Here is a 23,287-nt window from a genome sequence, read left to right on the forward strand (position 1 = left end):
GTTTCATGTGTTTGTGGTTGCCATCACATGCTAGTGTACATGAACGCACCTTCCAAGGTAAGTAATTCTGTCCCTTTTGTGTGTTTGCGGGGACAAGATGGCAGCATCCCGTCCAGTGCCGTGTCCAGCGCCGGGCCGTCTTCCCCCATGACGGAGAGCTCATCTCTCAACTTCAGCTTCATTGAGTAGACGTTTGACATGTCGACACCTTCTATGTCTGCATCGTCACTTCCGGTTTGTTTGAAGTTGACTCCCAGCCTTTAGACTGCACCCGGGCCTGGACTAAACACTGGACTTTTTACACAAACACCAGCTGTGCCTTTTTGCTTTTACTGCTGTTTTATTTGGAAATGTTCTCACCCAAACGTTGTTCTAATAGTTCCTAGTTTACGTCCAACAAGACCACATTAATGCTATTCGATATAATTGTCTCAGAAAGTGTTATTAGTTAGGACGTGTAACTTTTTAGGGCGGCACCACTCCACCGAATGTGTGCACTCTGCACTGAGCTCCAGTTTAAAAACAAACAAAAGACTACTAATGGTAAATATCTGTGTTAAAAGGTAGATTTGTGCCAAGCGTTGATTGAACTTCTCATCATAAAACAATGACTTGGAGGCTGGAGCACATCAGCAAACTCCTGTACAACTATGACTGGCCTTGTATTTGTATATGACTCATTACTGTAGGCAGTTTTAGTGTAATATTTATGACTGGTTTGTGTTTAATTTAATAGACATCCAAATGTAAGTAAGCCAAAGTGTTTCTTTTGGTTGATGAAGACCTCCATCTGTTTGATAGACCTCCAGTTGAACTGCAACAGCCAAATGTGGAGATTAAAAACTGTCAACAGAGTGCAGGTTGTCTTTTGAGCGAACAACCTTACCATTTTAGTTTTTGCTGTTTTTTAACTTCTTTTTAATGACTGTTCCTGAATAGCAATTAATTTAATGTGATGGGTGTGCATTGCTTGAGTATGTAGTTATATACTTGATATAAATGCATACACAGCGATACAGACAGATCAATCTCTAATTTCTAGTTCACCACCAGACTCATGTTTCCCCCAAGATCAGCTATAAGGGTATGCCTAATCTAAACCTAAACCCACTAACAGATGCTCACCTTTAACAGATCGTGTGGTCACAGAGCGTATTGTGAAATTCAGGAACTAAAGCTGTACACGTGGGAGGAAAACCACAGATGCTCACAAGCAATAATGTACCAAAGTGGGAGCCTAAAAGGTGCAAGCGCACCCTCCTGGAGGAAGGTTTTGGCTAATGACACTTAAAACCATTGTCGTCAATGTGGAGAAACCGGGGACCAGGGCCCTAAACCAGAAACAAAGTTATCACTGACCAGGGCACTGTAAGGAATTCTATGCTTCATGGAAAAAAAAACATTTGGGTCCATGAGCAGCTGTGGTCTCCACATCTCTTTTCCTTAACCGACCCATTTTATACTAGTTGGCTTGAACCTGAATTTTGTTTTGGATTCATATGAATACATGGGAAATTGCTTTTTGTGGAAATTAAGAGTAAAAAAAAAAAGTTGTCATTTCCGCAGCAGCAGCTGTACCATTACACCACCAGGGACCGCTCTATGACTCACATCAGCAATATAACTCCTTTTGCATTTGCTCCCACCCCCCTACCCTCTTAAAATACAATGAAAAGCCTAACCTTACCCCTCCCAATGATATCCGAGTGTGCTTCATGTGTACTCTTCGATCATTTCCGTCCTTTCTGGTCCCAAAAAACTAAAAATGAAGAGAGCGGTGCTTTTGAGGATTTATTAGCAAACTGATAAAATAAATAAATAGAAATTGATCAAATGCTCCTAGTGGCGGCTGGTGCCATCCTTTACCGAGCAACAGTATTTAGTGAAACACTGCATCATCGTCATCATCACGAGGAGGAGGAGGAGGAGGGGGAGGCTCAATACAGAGGTATAAGAATCCCACCAACATGGCCAACAGAAGACACATGTGGAACACAAGTCCAAAAAAATAAACACATTCCTTTCCAAAAATTATTATGAAAAAATACAAACAATTATACAAAGATTACCCAATGTACACTTTGTTCTTTATCCGGAGCGCTACAATGCTTCTGAGCACATGGAAGAGTTAAAAAAAAAAAACAAGTAAATGGGATGGGGGGGCATCGGGGGACGGGACTTTGATGTAAGGACAACACTAGAAGGCCACAATCATGACTGGATGCTTGCAAACGGACACACAACAATTCCCTCCAATGATCCTTCCACATGTTCTTTGGATAAAATGTACCCTTTTTCACTCCGCCCACTAAGATGTCAATCAAATACACTGGCTCCGCCCACTTGAAACCAAAAATGACTTTAGAAAAAAAAGTGAATGCATAACTAACTTGTGTATAAAATTTGCATAAGAAGGCATGCCATGACTTGTTGCAATGTGACCTGTTAACGAGTGGACCCCCCCGGCGGTGATGTTTGTTTCCTTATAATACTGCTTAAATTAAAAAAAGTGCATCGTAAAACCAGAGGCCGCCTCATCGTTGTCATGGACGACCTCACACAAGATGATCAGGTAAAAAAAACACAACAAAAAAAAACCATTTAAGGCAGCTGCTAAACACTGACTGGCAAATGAGATGGAAGAGGAGGACAAATATGGAGGGGCGGGGCCTATTAGTCACAGTGCAAGTCAACAGATAGGTAGAAGGCACTCGAGGTACCTACTGGGGGAAAGGTGTGACCACATGGCAAGCGAAAGGCAGGATATGCTAATTGGCTGACACGAGTCATGTGATATGAACGCCGACATTGACCTCAAGAGCGCCACCCAGTCCTCATTAACGGAAACAGACGCTCCCGCCTCCAGCTGCTGACGGCTCCGTTTTGAACCCCCCACCCCAAGACTAAAAAAAAATAAAATTAAAAAAAAAATAGGCACCATGAATGAAGGAGCAGAAAGTGAGCGTCGCCACCTACTGGGCTGGAGGCTAGTGGTTCCTCCAAATGTGGGAGGAGTCATGTCACATCAAAGAACATACAAAAAAAAAATCTCCTCCACTAACTTGTGCTTTTTTTGTTTGTTTTGTTACCACTTGTGGAATTTTGGCTCCGCCCCCTAGCGTGTTTGGATGCTTTTGGCAGTTGACGATGGCGGTGGACAGGAACACAAAGCACTTACTCCCAACACCAGGAAGACCTGAATATGTTGTCCTAGAAAAAACAAAGCACGTCACATTTAGTGCTCACACGGACACACAAAATGAAGACTCACAACAACAACGGCGCTCTGGCTCCGTCTCCTCCACGCCTGCCTTGGTGGGCGGGGCTACAGTCTGGACTCGGTTAACCCGAGCGGGCGAGGGAGGGGCCGCCCTCTCCCCAGTGGTTAAGATGCTTCAAACAGAGAAGTTGATCAATAGCGGACACGCGTTGGCATCTACTGTCCACGGCAGGGTGGAAGGGGCATGGCTGTAGCAGGGGGCGGAGCTCTGACAAGATGTAAAGAAGTTCCATGTTGAATTCACATGATTATTTTGATGATGGCACTGAGGACACGCCCCCTGCTGTGTGGTCAACTTGTCCCACAACTGTGACTCGTTGAATTCTTTGTTTGAAGAACTTTAACCGTGGGGTTTAAAGGTCACGGGGGCTTTTTGCTGGACAGACGGGTGGGGGTTGCCTACTGCTATTGGTTGCTAGGCAACAGTACAGTCTTCAGTGTAGGCGCAAGCCAAATATTCGGTGGGTTGGGAGGAGCAATGCGTGGCCCCGCCCTACCCACCGGGACCACTGGGACAGGCACACACTGGTGAGATGGATTCGGTCTCCCTCGAGCGTTCCCATGACGACGTCTATCGCTAACTGGCCACCACGGCGGTCGTCATGTGACCAGGCCGCTATCTACCATTGACACAGTCTGACAATACGACGCAAACAAACGACATTAACACAGATTGGCAACTTTTTTTTTTCTTTGTTTTTTCAAATCGTACTCCAAGTTGTAAATGGCGGCGAGCGGGGGTTACTCGCCGCCAAGCGCTGGCACAGAATGCTGGGAGGGTTCTGAGGTTTTGATGTTGTTGCTGTCGCTGATGTCCTGTTTGTCCTGCGCTGCTGCCGCCTCCGGAGAGCTGACGGCGGTCATCTTGTTCTCAGAGTTGGCTTTTGCGTCTGCAGTGGGGGCGGGGCACGGCAGCACGGTCATACCATTGGTGGTGTTGGTGGCGGTGGTGGTAGCAGTGGCGGCGGGCGGCGGCGCCTCGGAAGAAGGGGCGAAGTCAGGCTGTGGAGACACTTTGGTCTCAGCCTTGGTCCCGCCTTCAGCCTGGACGCCCGTCTCTGTATCAGCCCCTCCCCCTGCACCTTCAGCAGGAATGTTATCTGCAGGGCGCGCAACGGAGCCCTGATGGTCGGCGTCTCCTGTGGTCATCTTGTTCCCTGCCGCCGCTGCCTGCTCTTCAGCCGTGTTGCTCTCGCTCTTGTCGACGCCCTCAACCTTCGCCTCCAAGTTGGCTTTGGGCGGCGCTGCGGCGTCCTGGACTCTGAAGTCCCTGCCTTCGGCCACAGTCTGGTTGAAGTCGAAGGCCTGGATGAGGCGGACCAGATGTTTGACCTTGTCCAGAGACAGCTGCATCTCCTTCTGGCGAGCCAGGATGCTGTTCTTGGTGTCCATGCATTTCTGACGGAGGAAGGAGACAAGCATTAGACACCATCGCAACAACTAACTCGTGTTTACGGTCAAAGCGAGCAAGGACGGCTCCAACATGTGTGACAGACTAGCATGTGATCTTCATAGTCGCCATGGTGATGAGACCATTTTTGACATCGCTAACATGTTAGCTTATTACCGTGATGGAGTTGCTGAGCTGCTTGACTCGCTGCTCTAACTGCTCGCGCTCCAGCCTCAGCTCGGCGCTCCACTTGATGAGCTTCTGCTTCTCTTCTTCTTTCGCTGCACACACACGACAAGCGCCTTAGCTTCAAGCCCCGCCTCCCCCGATGACAAAGCGTACAGACTCACCTTCTTTGTAGGCAATGTAAGAGTGGACAATGGCCAGCGTTCCAGGCCAGGGAATGGCTTCTTCTTTCTTGAGGATCTATAGAGAGAAGCTGGCACTCGTCAGGCATGGAAGACGCAACGAGAACGGAGGATGCCAGGAGCGGCGTGCACGAGCATGGAGCGAATGGATGCGTGACACAATGAATGGGACACAAGTGTGCAGTGTGGATGCTTACAAAGGATTGAACAGTCCTAAAGCGGGCCGTTACCTGGTCTTGGCATTTTGGACAGATCCACATGCCTTTAGGAATGCTTTTCAGGGGTGGGTCCAGGCAGTCCAGGTGATAGACACGAGAACACGTGTCGCACATGAGCAACTGGCCACTGCGTCTGCACACAGTGCAGAAGTCCTCATGGATGTCTCCCTGCGAGGAAGAATTGGACCAATCAGTCGCCCCGCCCACCGAGGCAGCAGACCGGCTTTAGTCAGGTGGGAAGGCGGGGGCGGAGTCTCATGGTGATGCGTGTTAATTGGGCCGTGAGGCTGTTCACTTTGTAAGACTGATGACATATGGGTGGATGATTGACAGAGTACAGAGCCAATGGCCTTTCCACGCCCCCACCCCCCCGTCGTTACTTACATCCCCAGAGCTGGGGCTGGGCAGAGGGAGGGGGTGTACGGGGCTGATGGGGGAGGTCGGGGTGAGGCAGCCCAGCTCCGGGACGCCGCCGTATTTGGGTGGGCGACCTGGGTGAAATGAGACAGACGACAAAAGACGGAAAACAAAGAAAAAAAAAAGAAAAAGATGGAGAGGGGGGAAGAACAACAACAGTCTGCGTGACATACCTTGGAAAGGGAGTCATCGTTGGCTAGCGTGAGGCGGGGGAGCGGGAAGGGGGGGAACAGGGAAAGGGAGTCAGAAGCACAGACAGTGTTAGTGCGCACGCCGCCATCATGCTAGCTGAGGCGCGCCACACAGGAAGCTTGCGTCGCACTTGAAGTTACTCTTTGTTAATGTCAGTGGCGGGAATCAAACCTGTGACTTGTTTCTCCACATAAAATGTAAAAGTATCACTGTCCATCAAGAATAAAGCCCAGTTTACACTTGCACGTATTTTGGTCCCCGCGGTGGAATGCAAATTTGCATACTTCTTAGCAAATTGGTCATAAAGAGGAGTGATGTACGTATGTGTAGGCCCAAATGTTTGTTTTTTTTAATGTTCAAAACCCGTGACGCACAGCAACCGATGCACAACCCATGCGGGCAGCCTTCTTTTTCCTAGTTGACGCCTTCTTCCTGTTCTTTCCGCATCTTTTCTGCAGATGCGAGATTATATAGACTTACCTTTCTTGTCTGCAATGAGAGCTTCTTCTGTGGAGTTAAACATCTTGTAGGTAGGTCCCTTACAGAGGAAGCTCAGGGTGATGCCTGCTGTTGCACGCAGGATAGAGCGGACTTGATAATGCCACGACTGCTTCACAGACGTGGAAGTGGTGATGACGATGAATACCCACGCAGGAACAATGCATGTCACGCGTTCTATGTCGTACACTATACAGAAAAAGTTTGTTTTCTTTCGGCTTTTTCCTGATTACGCAATCGCCACTGCGGATTTTGAGCCGCATACTGATTTTTGGCTGAGCCCTTTAAATTAAAATACAATTAAAAAGTACAATTAAATATCCTGACGAATACCGATAATGATTACTAGAGGAGATTCGAACCACATATTTCTTTCCCTTTTCTGTGCATTCTAGAGAGAGAAAACAAGTTAGTTTGAACTAGCTAACAAAGCCCAAGTGTTCCATTTACATAACTGACTTGTATATTGACCAAGCTACAGTGATATTGTTATTGTAGCAGCTAACATGAAAAACTATATTTATCTGGCATGATAACACGATGCCTCGCTCGCTGCTTGTCTCAGTGTTAGGAAGAGTGGACACCGCTAGCTCTCAATGTCGCTATGAAGACTTAAATGCTCATATCCTATTAGCATTATTTACCGGAGGACTGGAGCACAAGTCTTGTGCTGGAAGACACAGACATCCCAATGAGAGCGGACATAGTAAGCGTCGTCGATGTTTTCCTTTAACACAATGCCACGGACAATTGCAGGACAATGTGGAGGCAAAATGCGTGCAAGTGTAAACACGGCTTAAAACTATAATGCATGGACAGAAGTACTGGGACACGCCTCTTAGGGCATACCAAGCTTGGACCAACATCACATCTAAACTATGACATATTTGGCTTGGGTGAACGCTCTTAATTTCTGCTCAAGTTCAGCACACTTCCTGTCCCCTAGAACAATTGGAAGAGGCGGGAAAAGGCACAATATGATTGCATTCACACGTAGCGCATGTAACAGTTGCTGGCTAGCTTAGCCGTGGCCTCATTTCCAAACGGTACCGACTCGTGTGCTCGACTCTCTGCCACAGGGGTTGTGTGGTTGCGAGTACAAGCCTGGGCATGTGCAGGGCTGCAGATACAGCTACAAACGCATGTAGGGGAGATATCAAAATGACTGTAATATCAGGGGTCCCCCAACTTTTTCCAGTGAGGTCCACATGACTTTTCCCTCCTCAGAAGGGGGGCCAGGGTAGTTTGTTTGTTTGTTTATGTTCTATGACTGGGGCAAAGTGTGTTTGTAGTAACGTTGCTCACAATAGGTTACCATTTCCAGTTCTATGACAGAAAAATGTACATGCTTTATTGTTCAGGGGGCCGGGTCAAATGTGGAAGTGGGCTGTGACCGGCCCGCGGGCCTTAGTTTGGTGACCACTGGTAATATGATCTCCCCTTGAATGTTCTTAGTGATAACCGACACATTTCATAATAGAAATACAACAAAGGCTTGAAATAATCCAAAAGTCCAACACACGGCCCACTCGCTGCTACATTAATTCATTCATGTGATCGGTTAGAAATATGACTCGAAATACGACTAGTCCATCAAAGTACAACAGCCTAGTGTGAGTATGCAATTGATTCATGAATCAGTGTATGAACTTCCCCACAAACAATCTTGTGGAAAGTCCTTCTAGAAAACTAGAAGCTGTTAAAGCTGCAAAGGACGAAACTACTCCTTCTTGCATGTGTCCCAAAACTTTTCCCCAAAAATATATACTCTGTTAACATGTACAGCACCGAATAGTTCATTTGGTCAGGGTTGAGTGGAGCATTACACAAGAACACAAAAGTGAGATGACCCGCAGCACTGATGGAGGTGCCATTAAGAGCAAACTATGAGTCGTTCAAGCAGTAGTAAGCACCAATCTCACATCAAAGTGGTTTAGTGGTGGAAGGGAGTCAGCGGTAACGGCAACAAGGACAGGGAGCGTGTTAATACCAACATGGAGAGACACGTGGATTGGACGCATAAGTCACTAGTTAATCGGGACTCAAGTCAATGTGGACACAAGCCCCGACTCATATTCAGTCTGGGCTCACAGTTAGTCTTGAGCTCATAGTTAGTCAGTCTTGAGTCTCGTTAGTCAGGACTTGTAGTTAAGGCTAGATAGTTTTGCTGCTATGGCCAGCTGGAAGGTCGCAATGTTCATCAAAACAGTTTGTTGCTGTGGAGCTTGTCCGCGATCATTACTACGGTATACAGACCTCTCTTTCGTGTCCCCTGGTGCAGAGGGCTGTTCAGGTAACTCACAGCGCTCTTTTTCCTCTGGAAAATAAATCGGGGATAAAGAGGAGAAATGTAAACAAGTTGAACAAGTTGTCTTATTTACAATAGGGTCGCTAAATCAAGTCACAACACTGTTATACTCGTGTCTAATTACCTCCGGCTCAAACACGGCGCCACTGTAGACCGGGTTAGCAGTCGTTCTCCTCTTCCTCTCCTGCCTTTTGCTCTGAATTTCTGCCAACAGTTTGATTGTGTTGTAGCTCACAAATATTAACCAACAAAACTAATAAATGTGGGCTAGTGTTTGCCTAGCCTACACCCCCACCATTGTGGTAGATGATGGAAACTTACCTTCCAAGTGGTCGTATGTTACAAGGCCCAAGGAGACCATGAAGGCCAGTTTCTGGAGGAAAGACATACAAATCAATGATGCCACCACTGTTGCACACAGTGACAACCATGCTGAGGCCACCGCCTACCTCTGGACTCTCCTCCTTCCTGGGTCTGGGAGGCGGAGGAGACAAGGGAGGAGTAGAAAATGAGGGGAGGGTGACTGGCATCTTGTGCTCGGCACCGCCCCCTGATTTAACAGTCTGCAGGAAAAAGATGACGAGGTCATCAGTGATCAGTAGTGAGATGCGTTGCCATCAACCCACTGTTTTTTCTACCTTGAGATCAGAGGCCACACTGCTGATCTGGATGGGCTGGCTTGGGGTCAGGGTTGGGACCGAAGCAGGGTCCGGTGCCTGGGCCGGGCTGGCGAGGCAGGCAGCCGTCGTGGACACTGGCGTGGTGATGACGATGCCCGTCAGAGGGGTGGTGCCCGTCTTGACGCACGGCTGCCCATTCACGATGCGGACCTGGTGAATGGGAGCCACGGACGACAAGGAAGGCGACAGCTTGGTGGCTAACATGACTGGTCTCTGGAGCAGCTGGGGGGCCGCCATCATGGGCGGCGGAGGAGCTGGAGCAATGGGGACGTTGGCAGGCAAGGCGGACTTTGGCCTGACCTGCTGAGGGACGACGGCCAATCAAAACACAGCAGCAAAGCAACACAACAAATGGGGTAATGCCACTGTGTGACCTCTAAAATCTGAAAACCTGTGTTCATTTTTAACCATGTATTGTACAACACGGCAGCAACAGAACCAATGTTGTCGTAGCAGTACTAGCAACCTGCTCTGCTAGCGTTAATAGCACAGATGAGTTAAATGTAAACAGTATGAAAAGAGTAACACACACAACTTTCAGACGAACAGCTCAGTAGCACAAACACCACTTTAAAGCACATGTAGAGGTAGATAAATGTTATGATTACTTCAAAATGCAGCCACCGCCATCTTGTGGACTTAATAAAAACTATACCAAAAGGTTGCCTACAGGCACAGCTGTTAATGGCAATGTTTGTCAACCCGGCACTTGCTTTTGTAGGCCACACACCCGGCACCTTTAGGAAACTGATGAACTCATTCACTGCCAAAGAAGATCATGAAGGATAGGGGAAGACGTAGGGGAAGACGCTGTAGTTGTTTGTCTGTAAACGTCTATTGTTTACACACACACACACACACACACACACACACCTGTAAATAGTTCAAATACATGTGATGATTATTTTGTTACCGTTCTGCTTGAATTTGCAGAAAAAGCAAATTTTCTCGGCTCTGCAGCAGGACACTGCACTGCGGACTCCAGCTTCCTCCCACATTCCAAAAACATGCATGCTAAGTTAATTGGTGACTCCCTATAGGTATGAATGTGAGTGTGAATGGTTGTTTGTCTATATGTGCCTTGTGATTAGCTGGCAACCAGTCCAGGGTGTACCCCACCTCTCGAACACAGCTGGGATAGGCTCCAGCACCCCCGCGACTGTAGAAAATGAATGCATGAAAGCTAATTTTCTCTGTTTTTTTTATCAAAATCAGGTGTTTCGCTGAAACCACCCCATGTTCTACAGCCAATTTATAGAGATCCAAAAAGACAAGAAACAAAACTTTTTTTCATGAAAGAACAGAGTCTAAAGTTTCTTTTAGGGATGCTAAGATCAAGATTGTATGCTGCCGATACCAATAATTCATGAGTGAAATCGTCCGATACCGATACATGTAGTGTAAATGTTTACATGTACTACTGGCCATATTAGGGGTCACCAAGGTTTTTTCTTGTGACAGCTACTTTTACAAAATGAAAATGGCCAAGAGCTACTCATTTTGGTAACATACTTTCATAGCTTATTTCAAGCCAAACAAAGCCAATATGTTTGTTTTACCAAAACATTGAACAAAATGCTGGTATTCACAACTAGCATTTTGTGTTTCAAATTTCACATTCACTTCTAGTCTTCTCACATTATTGACTGAAAACCTGAATGAAAAGCAGGTTTATCCATCTCTGCTGGGCTTCCCAGCCACATCCGCTGCCTTATGAAGTGCAGATGCAGCCGACTCCAGTCTTCTGTGCCCGGAGAGAAGATGAAATATCAGTGTGCACATTGCGAGCGAGACATTTTTGGAGGCAAGTTTTGCCTGTGCAAAGCTTATATCACTCTCACAAAGGCAGGAAGTCCCACACACGGCAGACATGCTTGTTCTGAATGCTGCAGCAGGGGCGGAGCTGATCGGCGTTTTAAAGCAAGTATCAGCCGATATGAATACCATCATTTTCACTGATATTGGCCGATACAGATGGGTGGCTGATTGATCGGAGTACCGTGAGTGCCTTTACTAAGGATAGATATATCGGGCCGATATTTGCGTTCTTTACTTGAATCGGTATCGGCCGATAAGCGCGCGGGTTCACCGATGTATTTTTCCTCCGCATGATTTACAGACAGGCATCCGCCGGGCAGCTTTGTTTTGCCGGAGTACCCTGCAACACACGCAGTCGCGGTACCCCTCCCACACTGCAACAGTGGTGAATCACAACAAGGGTACGTTTCCAACTTTTAATTAGCCTCTAATAGTTAAACTTAGTTGAAATATTGCCACCTACTTGGAAATAGGAAACATGAACGCCAAGTGCATGCAATATACGTGCTTGAAAATATAGTTTAGTTTGCGGGTCTGAAAACCAGGAATGCTGCTGAATGCTTCATCTTTAAAAGTGCCTACCGTTGGAATTAGGGAGCTGTTGATGTAGTTGGAGGCTAATAAGTACAGCTGTTACCAACACCGCTTTAATGTCAACTTTGGCAATTCAGTCCCGTGGTGTTTGTAGGAGTTTCATTCAGCGAACACCAGGCTGAGGTTAAATGCATGTCATATTATGTGTGTGCGCTCTCTCCAAGCACGCACGGATACGCACGCACACACACACACACAGAATGAATTGGAGCAGCCGTGTCTGCTAATCAGAGGTCTTTAGCGAGCACAACACAAACTTTAATGATGAGAAAAATGTTGTATATATCGTGCTAAATTGTGTCAGTGTGATGTGTTTGTGGAGGCGGGGGTGTGCGTCACTGCGAAGGAGCAGTAATCACATCAATGCTAGATAAAACTTAAACTACCACAAATTCTTTTGCACATAGTTGAATATTGTTCCTTTTAAAGTTGATAATGCCGTTTAAATGTGTGTTTAAGAAAGCTGAATCCTATTGTGTTCAGTGTTTACATTTCAATAAATATTTGTTTAAACTTGAGACCTGGAATATTTGTCATTGTTATTTTTTCATGTAAATTGAGGGAGCAAAAGCAGTATCGGCCACAAATACCAGCTACCATTGGCTAAGAGTGATGGAAAAACAAAATCGGTATTGGTATTGGTCCGAGAAAAAAAACATATTGGTCGATCCCTAGTCTTTACATAGTTTTAATGATTATGTAGTCAGAAAAGTCAATATTCTGTGGGTCTTGAAAGTTACGTAAGGAGCTCTCCTCTCTGAAAATGGCTGGCAGTCAATGAGTTAATTGAGTAGAAGTGTTAATTGAAGCATTTCTGGTAATACTCATTGACTGCATTACTCAGCAGGGTTACGTGACGTTCAATTCAAGTGGTTAGAACACACCAACAGCCACAAACACACAACACCATGAATCCGCAGGAAAACAATTACACAAAATATTAAAAAGGAGGCGACATTACAAAGCACCACATCCCCAACCCGACTCATGTGTGAGTGGGTAATTTATTTTTTCTTTTTAAAAAAAGCCATGATTAGTGCCATGAAGCCAGGCTTGTGTGTTTTCTGTCCTCTCCTGGAACGACCGAGTCACCTTGAGTGGCACAAGGGCACGCACAAACACACACAAGTCTCAGGTTGTGCAAGTATGAAGGTGGGTCTTTAGGCGACGCACCTGCAGCTGAAAGGCGGGTGGCGTCATCAGTCTAGGAGTGACAAACTGGGGGACTTTGATTGTCTGGGCGTTGGCGGCCTGCAGCTGAGACAAAACCACAGCAGGCTGTTTGTCTGCAGCATCCAACCGGGCACCGCCTAACTTCTGGCTTCAAATTTCCAGGTCCCGTACTATCCCAATATGAAGTCAGAAGAGGGTTCTGAGCAATATTCAAGAGCTACAGGAGAAATCTTATCAATGATCTTAAAGGTTGTTGCTGCATGTCTAAGCCTTCGATCCCACAAAAGGAAACAAATCTAGATGGTCCATAACCTCAAACACACACAACAGACGCCGTGGTCATGATATAGTCTGAACAAAAGATTGTTTCGCTTTAGAAACGCCCACTCTAGCTTTGTTTACACAGCAATGCCCACATGACCTCTTCACACAGACCTAAGCGGTTTCGGGAGATGACCCAAGCCTCAACACAAGCATAAACACAAACACACGCGTGTACGTACCAGCATGGCATTCTTGGACACGAGCCTCACAGGTTCTGAGGTGTGAGCGCTTAGCTTGCCCGCCACCTGTAGATTGATGGGGGCGTTGTGGGAGTCCGGTTTGGAGATGGCGGTGGTTACCATGACGGTGGCCGGGCGTTGCGGCAAGACTGAGCCAGGCAGGGTTGGCGTGGCCGCTGCTTTTAGCACGAGAGGTAGCGTCTTGGCGGTGAGGACCGGGGTGACTGTCAGTGTCTGAGGAGGAGGTGAAACCAGATTCATTCAGTAGGCTTCACTACACATAAAAAAACCCATCTTATCCGTCAGTCATAACCATGGCAGCTGTATGTTTTATCATTTTGTTGTTCTTCAGTGAATAGGCTAACCTAGCATGATCTTGCTGTTAAAATGTGAGTGTAACAAGCTCACATTGCTATTCTAGCTAACATTTGTGTCCTCCTGTCCCACTCCTTAATGTTACATTGTATCTGATGTGCATCCATTACATGGGACAAGTGCAATCACAGTGTATGTATTAGGGGTGTCATAAGACAACTAATGAGACGAGACAATACATGAGATTGGGCCTGCGCGAACGAGACGAGAGTTTTTAAACAAGTAAATTTCAAACAAGTACAATGAGAAAATTGACAATATATTGCAATTTACCAATTTAATTTGTACTACATTATCTTGGATTGCTATTGCTCTTCACGAGGCTACACGTTTATGCACTGTGTGTGCATGCTGCCGGCCCCTCCTCTACCCACCAAGACAAAAGAATGTATGACTGACAAAAGGGTTCAGTATGTTCATGCCGTACTTCGGAACAAACACACAAAGGTGCTGTAACCAATGCAGAGAGTAAACAGAATAGTTAGATGGTAAACAGAGCTTTTATTTTGAAGACCGGTAGTATAACACACTCCCAATAAACTACTGTAGGATCTTTTGACACCTAAATAAAAATTTCAAACACAATAATTTGGGGCCACTATTGCTCGCTGGCCTATGACATTCTCCAGATTACCGTATCTGTGTCTTGGTACATGTATGTGCGAATACAGGTGCTTCCTACCTGCTGTATTCCTCCAGGAATCTGCTGGGTCTGTAGCAGGTTGGTGGGCTTCACATCACCCCCTACAGGAGGTGTGTGAACCTGCAGCTGCACTTTGGCTTCTGGTTCCTGCTTGACCAGCAGCTCCTTCCTCAACTGCTCGACCACCTTTTTCTGTCAATGCAAAAAAAAAATTCTTAACATTCTTGACTAAGAATGTTACATAGAAATTTTAAAGAGCATTTTGATTGTGGCATTGTTGTGGTTTAATGGCACGCACAAACCATAGTAAAAATAGCATGTGGATAAAAATAAAAACACACCAAAAAAATCAAAAGAATTGAATTGTGTGTGTGTGTGTGTGTGTGTGTGTGTGTGTGTGTGTGTGTGTGTGTGTGTGTACCTGCTTCTCACTCAGTGCAGTGATCTTTGCTTGAAGCTCGTGAAGTTGCTTCTTCAGATCTGCGTTCTGGGAAGAAGAAAGGAGAAGTGGGGGGGGGGGAAGTCAGTCACCACCGTGAGTCATGTGACTACTCGATCACGTGAGTAAAGCTGTGAAGCTGCAGGTGAGTTTACCTGAGGGTCCTGCTTCATCTGGGCCACCAGTTTCTGTGGACAATAAGTCATGGTGAGAAGAAGAACTACTGACAGCATACCTGGTTCTGAGGGACTCAATCCACAATACCACTAGCCCAGGTAACTAACCCCCTTGATACACCAGGTTCAAGTGGACTTATCCAACACCAGACCTGGTTCTGGCTGACATGTCCAACAAGGCACTCGGTCTATAAAACTAACCCCAATACATGTTCTGGGTGACTAATCCACTATTAAACCTGATTCTGGCAGAATCATCCAACTTCACAACTGGGTCTATAGAAATACGAACCAGTACGAGGGTACGGACCTGTGGTTGGGGACCCCTATTCTAGAGAACCAAGACCCAATTTACAGTACTTGGTGTGGTTGACTAAACCCACAATGACACGACAATACACAATACACCACAGTACAATACTGTTCCTAGAGAACCAAGTACCCCTGATGTAGTAGAATGTCCCAGTAGGATCATACCTGATGGATCTGGATCTCCACCTTCAGCGCCTCCTGTAATGTCTGTAATTCCATCATGGATGCAGTCAGTCTTTCAGCTGATCGATCAGCCTGGAGACACACAAACATACACACACACACACAAACACAGCAGAAATTAGCAGTTTTAGAGAGCCGCCATTATGTGTGTTGGTTGCTGTAGCAACGTGACAAAGTGCATATGATGTTTTCCTTATCATAAAGCTAACAAAGGTCAAATGAGGGCACGGGCTGATTGGGTCAACGGTACCTGAACGCCGTCTCCGGTGGGAAAACCATCCAACTGAAGCATGAACGTGCCGCTGTGAGGAAGACAATGACATTTGCACACATGAATTAATGTGGCACTGTATTTAAAAATTAAACACTTTCCGTTGACCCTTCCCCATTTTATATAAGTACATTATACTGTGCTATGCTAAGATGTATTATACACGCTGTACACTACTACTACATACTAAGTAGGGGTGCACATTTGACAATTTTCTGGCCGATTGCCAGAAAATCGCTGATCAAGTCTGACCTGCCAACTCCAATTTTGGCTGATACAAGATTTTTTTATTGTGTTGAAAAACATTGAAAGAACAATACCCATTAAACAATAACATTTTGTTATAAATACACAAATGCTGTCCAAACTATTAAATTAGATCATTTCCGTCTTTTATTTATTCACATTTTAGAAACTTTAGAAACAAAACTTGCCTAACAGGATACACTGCGGACTCGGGGTGTGTTATCATTCAACTATTACATTGATGTATCGATATATGATTTATGATCCAACTTTATTGATTTGTGTTTGGCAACCATTCCAGACAACATATTGATCTAACATTGTTGAACACAAGAAGTACCACGTTTTCTTACTCCTGGTTCCCATGCCCAGAGGACAGCTGAAAGGCTTTGTGGTTTAAAATTGATAACTCAATGGCCTACAATTACCCACCTTTGTTTTGTAAACGCAGCCATTACCTGCCAGATTAGCGGTTCACAAATGATGACTGATTCTCTGAATATATTCGAATGTTAATTCAGCTAATTAAAAAAAAGCCAAATGGCTGGGGTGCGGGACTTTAAACAGTAATAATTGATAGGAAATAAAACGTTTAAAGGATTAAAGCAAGGCAGCTTCATAAGGATGCACTTTTTTTAAGCACTTTTAATGATAAAGATGTTAAATGTCCCTCAATTCAGTCTGACTCTCTGTGACATTATCGCCGTCCAATAGCTGATAACAAAATGTAGCATGGCGAATGGCAGAGGACAAGCCGGCTCACAAGAAATAATTAAGTGGAAACACTTTTTGCAAAGACGGACATGTTCTAAATAAGTCACTGGCTGTTTGTAGGATATATAAAAGGTCAACTAAAATACCATGGCAACACGAGAAATCTCTCCAAACACCTTAAGGCGCCATGGGATTTCACACAATGCTGACTGTCCAAACAGCTCTTCCAGTAGCAAGTAAACCTCCTGTTAACTCAACCTGAAAAGATGTTGGCTACACTTTATTTTTGATTTTCGATTGTATTTGTATTATTTCTATGTTGGAAAAACAAAGGCAGAAGTAGAAGGTAAACCTACTGAAATGTTGGGTTGCATTTACTGTAATTTATTGAAAATATATTGAATATTGAAAATGAGAGCAAAAAAGTTTGACCTCCTATTAAAATTCTACCTAAAGTGTTGGTTGTACTTTATTCAAATAGAATGTGAATGCATTTGCCATCAATTGTTGTTTACTTTTTTCCTTATACCCATAATGTATTTATACCAGATTCCAAAAAAACTCTTGAATCTAGGAAACTTCACCTGCACTGTCCAGTATCCAGGTATTTCACAATCACATTGGTTGAATTTTTGGATCAAAAAGTTACTGCATTGTTTCAGATCATTCTAAATGAACCAATATCGTCTTTGAATCGTATCGGCAACCACAAATCAAATGGTTAAAATGAATTGTACATTTGAAGAAAAATGGATGGTCTTCCAATGCAATGAACTCCAGGGTGTATGCTACATGTATTGGATTGTGTCAGGGCGCTATGGCTCAATAAAAGCTGCCACACCTCGGAAATAAGGGTTCTGTTTTTTTTTTTTTTTCGTGAAAACAATGTTAAGTAATATAGTGTACCTGCCTGCCCATTGTGGCGATTGATAGTGTTGAACGTGTGTCACCTACATCATGACTGTCACGGTATAGATGTCATACGACATTAGCAAGCTCTTGTTGTACCGCAGCGACAGCATAAAAAAGTGGATGATGTCGATGTCGGCAGCTGGGATAGCCTCCAGCACCCTTGCGACCCTTGTGAGGATAAGCGGTAGAAAATTAAGGAATGAATATTCACATTAGGGAAAAACTAACTCAACTGTAAGGTTTGTATAACAAAAGTTATCCGTTCACTTGTAGCGGCTAATTGTGTAGAAAACAGTCAATTGTTTCATGGCTGCGCATTGCATCATGAACTCCATCCATACATCTTCTATACTGCTTATTCTCACTAGGGTTGAGGGCATGCTGGAGCATATCCCAGCTGTATTCGGGCAAGAGGCGAGGTACGCCCTGGACTGGTCGCCAGCCAATCACAGGCCACTCGCATCATGAACTCTATTAAAGAAATGTGTTTTCTCCAAGTTCATTTGTTCAACTACCATTTTGAATTGGAAAATGTCCCCATTGAGGAAAGCTTTTTCAATAAATTGAATAAATAAATTAAAAAAAGCTTTTCACTACATTTATTTTGAAAAATATGTACCGGAATCACCTGTATGCCCTGTTGGCATTTGACAAATAAGGACTGGAAGAAAAGGCAGAGAGCAAGGGATTTAGAGTTAATTAATGTATTGATTGTTCAAGCCTATGGAAACAACCGGAATGTTGACATTATTACCTACAGTAAATTTAAATAAAAAACAAATTGCTAGCTATCAACCTGGCAGCGCAAAATGGAACGGTGGCTAACTTTCAGAGCTATGCAGAGGTACATAAGATTGGTTTCATATGTAAGGATCAGCTGATCACCAGAAATTTAGGAAATAATACTAACAGTGTGATCCTATTTATTTGATGACAGTGTTACATGTGTGTAACAACAAATAACCTCTGTGATGCAAAATAAATGTGACCTAATTAACTGTCTTTATATTCATTCTGAGAGACTAAAATGAGAACCTACCACCCGGCTGTGGGACTGGACTCCACCCCTCTGTGCTGCCCTGCCCTGCACAACAAACACACACATAGCACAGACAACATTACAACGATTCTCATCAATGTATCATAGCAAGTCATCAATGCAGTAGACAAACCTTTTCCAGAAATCCATTAATGAGGTTCTAATATTTATCACCCGTTTGATCAGTCAACCAATGAGTGAATGACCAATATTTATCAATTAATAAGTGAGCCAGTTAATGGGTCACTCAACTCATTGTGAAGGAAAAAAACAAGCACTCACTACAAGCAGCCATGATTTTATGTTTACTTCTAACTCACTCTTTGACATCAGACTTAGGAAGCTCTTATTCCCAACTTTCTAGAATGCGGCATTAAGACATGAATTTACAATATAACTGGCAAACATAAAGATGTCATCAGACACGTTACAGTGATGTCTTATCAATGTATGATCAATAAACCATTGATGCAGATGACTTTCTAGGAAACCATCATCATTGAGTCCAAATATTATAACAGTCAGTTGATTTGTCAGCCAATCAGTAACTGACCCGGTGTTTCCCATACATTTATTTGCAGTAGCCCACCACAAACAGATTTGGCCCTACCTGTCTGCCCTTGCTCAAAAACATTAGAAATGGACAGTTTGTGTAATTTGCTCGTTCAATCAGTATGCAGATGAAAGATCCACTGTGGTGACTCCGTAATCAGGAAAAAAGCCAAAAGAAAGAAAAACTAAAACACACATCATACGCTTCTGGTCTTCAAGGAAATAAGAAGGTGTAGCAGGAGGGTTCAGTGTTTCCACCTTAGAAAGTAATCAGTTTCCTAAAGATAGAGGGTTTTTTTTGTTTTGTTTTTTAAGCAACAAATCTAGTGAAGAGACTTAACTGGGACTAAAACTGAGTCCCTCAAAAGGGTGGGATGTCAAGGGTGAGTGCCAAAGGTTCACGTTAAAGAACACAGCAGTTTGTCTTCGATTTGGTGGATTTATTAGGCTGTGTCAGCTTCAGAGAAAGTTACGATGTATAAGTTTCCCTTTTGCATCTCATTGCACATAACTGCGGTATCGACCTAAGAACCACCGAACAAAGTGCAAAATCTTAAAAAATACAGACAAAAACCAATGTAACTAGGGCATAAAAATGACATGCAGGCATGTATTGCTCAGCAGGTCTTGCTGTGGGCCCTCCCCCCATCTTAGAGCACTTACAGGGAGCTCCGTCCTTTGTGACATTAAAAAAATGACAAAAAGAAGCAAGAGAAGTAAGATTTTTGTAGTAATGTATTTGTTCTACGTTTCATGTTTTTACTCACTTTGTCTCCCACAATGCTATTCATCTCTCTTCAGCATCAATTTCAATGACGTGCAAATACTTCAAAGTAAATTATGCAAATTAGACAATTATAACATTGCCACAAATAATTAGCGGTCCTGCGGGAAACACTGCTGACCAATAAGTCTGGATCAATATTAGTCGAATAATACGTGAGCTTTTCCTTACTTCCAACTAAAACTCTTTGGGGTATGACCTTGGAAGCTCTTTTTTCCTACGTTACAGAACACAGCAGTAACACAGCCAATCAAAGAAAGCACCAGGCAAAATATTTCTAAGAATCCAACAAGGAGTCCTAATATCAATGAGTCATCAATCAGTCACTGACCATTATTATAGTCACTACATAAGTGAGGTGGACAAGCAAAATATGAATCATTTTATTCCTTCTTGTTCATGCGGTCCAGAAAGTAAGGAAGGTACTTTACACAACAACAACAAACAAATCATTCACGCTCGCATATATTGACAAGCAGCATTTTTGACTGGCATCTTTGAGGTCTCCTATAGCCTACGTTACAGAATGCAGGATAATCAGAGTAAGACGAGTACTGTTAAGTAACCAACAACCAATTTAGCAGTCAGTCACTGACCAATAAAACTGTATCAATAGTCAACGAATAAAGTGAGGTGATCAATCAAATATGAGTTACTATTTAATTCATCATTTGTAAAAAGGAAAGTCATTACACAAGCATTCACGTCTATGGGCAAGCAGCAAAGTATTTGTTTACTTCCAAATGGAAGGGTCTGATCTATGAAGCACTTATTTCCTACGTTCACGACGTACACTACAAAGTAACAAACATACGAAGCAGAAAGCCTTCTGGTCCCTTTGTAAAGTTTAAAAGTTTAAAACACGTTTTTACAGGTCTCTTTAGAGACCAGCAAGAAAAGCCCGTTGTTTTTACTTACTCAAATACACTCATTAGCACAAAGCACAGCACTGAAAAGTTCCACGCGCACGCAGGTGAGTGCAGGTAGGCGGCGGTCGCGCGCGCTTCCCTACGGCTAATTGGAAGTAATTGCAGCCGAGCTGGAACGTCAAGTTCTGGGCTGTGAAGTGTTCAAGAAGCCGCTGCGGGCCGCCAGTAACCAACGACACTAAAATGGAGGTTTCACTTTGTGTGCACCAACACTCGAGTCAAGTGCTCCAATAAATGTTTGATAAGCGTCTTATTTCATGGCCGCCCGCTAGATTGTTCCAGCTTTCCCTTACGAAGCAACCAAAGCAGCCCCGGGTCGGTGTCAGTTCCGGGGTACTCTCCGGCTCGGTGAAAAAAATCCATAGCGACAGAGGTGTGTTTGGGCGACACGAGAGGTTGCTAATGTTGGAGAACAAGTGGATACCGTAAGCTAGCCGCTAACGCTAGTTTCCCCCCGCTCCGCTCCCCTCCCCTCCTGCTAGCCTATCGAGCTAACACGGCTAAGTTCCCCACAAAGATGCTTCCAAGCGGCGGCGGCAGGACAGGAGAGAAGGAGGCCGGCCAACACGGCAGAGGGGCGGTCAGATGAGACGCCATGTTCCACAACAACGACAGCTAATAAAGCTAATGTAGCTAAAAAAGAGGGGACTAGGAGGGCTAAGAGCCGCCTTTGGCTGTCCAACTTGTGTCGGCCCCTTCCTCGTCCTCACGGCACCAACTCCCGACAAGAAGAAGAATCAAAGAGGCAGCAAAGAGCTCACCGGAGGCCCCCAAAAAGGAGCCGAGAGGCCGCACACAATCACCCACGGAGCGGCGGGACACTCGTCAAGTTGGAGCGAGGACGACATTAAAGTTAGCAAATTAAAAAAAAGCCCAATGTACACTTACTCAGCAGCAGTCCTCCTCCAGATTAATTAAATATATATCTCCAAGAAGACGATCCACGATGGAAGAAGAGCTCATAAAGACTCCCACACGCTCCTTCCCAAGTACCTTCACTTAGTTGTGCAATTTTGTGCGTAGTTTAAGCAAATTAGTGTAAAAAGACACAAACTGAAGCTACAAAACAAGAACTCTTGTTCAATCTCATTCAGCTCGGCCTGAGCACAACACAGATCCCTCCGCCGCGGAGCTGCACGAAGCCCCCCAAAAAACTACTTCCCCGTCGTACTAAAGCTGCTTTGACTGCAGCCGATGCTTCGATGTTGGTGACACTCCTTCGAAAAGTTCATCAGGCATGGTCTTTAGGCATCGGAGCCCCGCAAAAACATGTCTTCCAAAAGCGGACTAGTTTTTGTGTCGGTGCGGCGAATTTATTTCACTTTGCCTAAGGAACGGCGGTGTTGCGACTCCCATTGCCTAAGGAAAGGACCCGGATGTAAACTCAGTGAAACTCTACCGAGAGAAAGTACACACACATGCACACACGTTGGAACCGAACGGGGTCTGGTTAAGTCAGTTTGGTTCCTCTCCTTTTCCTCATATATATTTTTCAGATAGGCCGCACGGAGGACTAGTGCATTTTAATCTCTGTGTGGGTTTTGCACCCCGCCTTCTTTGTGTTTTATTTGTGTACTACCCAAAAACATGTATGTTGGGTTAATTGAACGTGAATGGTTGTCTATACAGCAGGGGTCTCAAACTCAATTTACCTGGGGGCCACCGGAGCTAGGTTCTGGGTGAAGCCGGGCCGCATCAGGTTTTAAAAAAAAACCAAAACGCATTTATTAAAAACTGGAAAAAAAAAAAACTATCTTCAATGCTTTTGCTTCTGCTATACCCTACACTTTTTCAGTACTTTGGTTCCGGTTTTTTTTCACACCAAAATATCTGATAAAACATTCCACTGTTCTCAAATATCTTCATTTTTATTTTTCTATACACAAAATAAGATAAAAATAAATAAATAAACAAATTAAGAATAAAGACAATAAATCAATCAATCAGTAATAAATAAGATATAAAATAATAATAAAACAGCAAATAATGTAATAAACATAAGAAACCACATACAGTTGGTAGAGAAATTATTTTTTTCAGATTCAAATGTACAGTATTAACAGTTATTTAACCTTTAACATGAACATTAATGAAACTTAATAATTTTACCCAATTAGCATGTTAGCATCGTACTCAGTTCCATCTGGGAGCAGCATCGTAACTTTAACAACATGTTTGATGAGATGCTTTATCTTGACGTGTATTTTCCGTTTTATTCTAAATCATTTCCTGCATTTATTTGTACCCAGCGTCATAAGCCTTTAGCTTCATTG

General features: G+C 44.2%; 2 protein-coding genes across 15 annotated transcripts in view; one reads left to right on the plus strand and one right to left on the minus strand.

The window, feature by feature from the left end:
• Positions 1–2,145, plus strand: part of ppip5k1b (diphosphoinositol pentakisphosphate kinase 1b) — a 33,413-nt gene extending 31,268 nt beyond the window's left edge. For 5 of the 6 annotated variants that reach the window (XM_058074655.1, XM_058074658.1, XM_058074659.1 and 2 more), the window contains one exon: positions 98–2,145. In XM_058074655.1, coding sequence (XP_057930638.1) covers positions 98–189 — 92 coding nt within the window. In that variant the 3' untranslated portion in view covers positions 190–2,145. The remainder of the gene's footprint in view (positions 1–97) is intronic. The other variant, XM_058074661.1, reaches the window with a different exon arrangement.
• On the minus strand, positions 1,779–22,370 carry phf21ab (PHD finger protein 21Ab). Of its 9 annotated transcripts, XR_009130083.1 has the most exons (20): positions 21,903–22,370; positions 18,750–18,794; positions 15,818–15,869; positions 15,550–15,639; positions 15,052–15,084; positions 14,879–14,944; positions 14,497–14,649; positions 13,440–13,673; positions 12,937–13,020; positions 9,310–9,654; positions 9,121–9,234; positions 8,993–9,044; positions 8,796–8,875; positions 8,620–8,680; positions 5,641–5,846; positions 5,269–5,424; positions 5,021–5,096; positions 4,848–4,951; positions 3,272–4,678; positions 1,779–3,210 (listed from the first exon to the last, which is right to left on the minus strand). XR_009130083.1 is itself a non-coding variant. In XM_058074664.1 (19 exons), the coding sequence occupies exons 3-19, from the start codon at positions 15,857–15,859 to the stop codon at positions 4,022–4,024; spliced, it is 2,553 nt and encodes an 850-aa protein (XP_057930647.1). In that variant the 5' UTR covers positions 15,860–15,869; positions 18,750–18,794; positions 21,903–22,370; the 3' UTR covers positions 1,779–4,021. The 9 variants fall into 9 exon arrangements, 8 of the variants coding, with proteins under 8 accessions (XP_057930647.1, XP_057930650.1, XP_057930649.1 ...); XM_058074664.1 differs by having other exon boundaries at positions 1,779–4,678; XM_058074667.1 differs by having other exon boundaries at positions 1,779–4,678; positions 9,310–9,651; positions 21,903–22,369.
• Positions 22,371–23,287: the final 917 nt, after the last annotated feature.

This window comes from Doryrhamphus excisus, chromosome 6 (genome assembly GCF_030265055.1).
Source record: "Doryrhamphus excisus isolate RoL2022-K1 chromosome 6, RoL_Dexc_1.0, whole genome shotgun sequence".
Classification (NCBI taxonomy): domain Eukaryota; kingdom Metazoa; phylum Chordata; class Actinopteri; order Syngnathiformes; family Syngnathidae; genus Doryrhamphus; species Doryrhamphus excisus.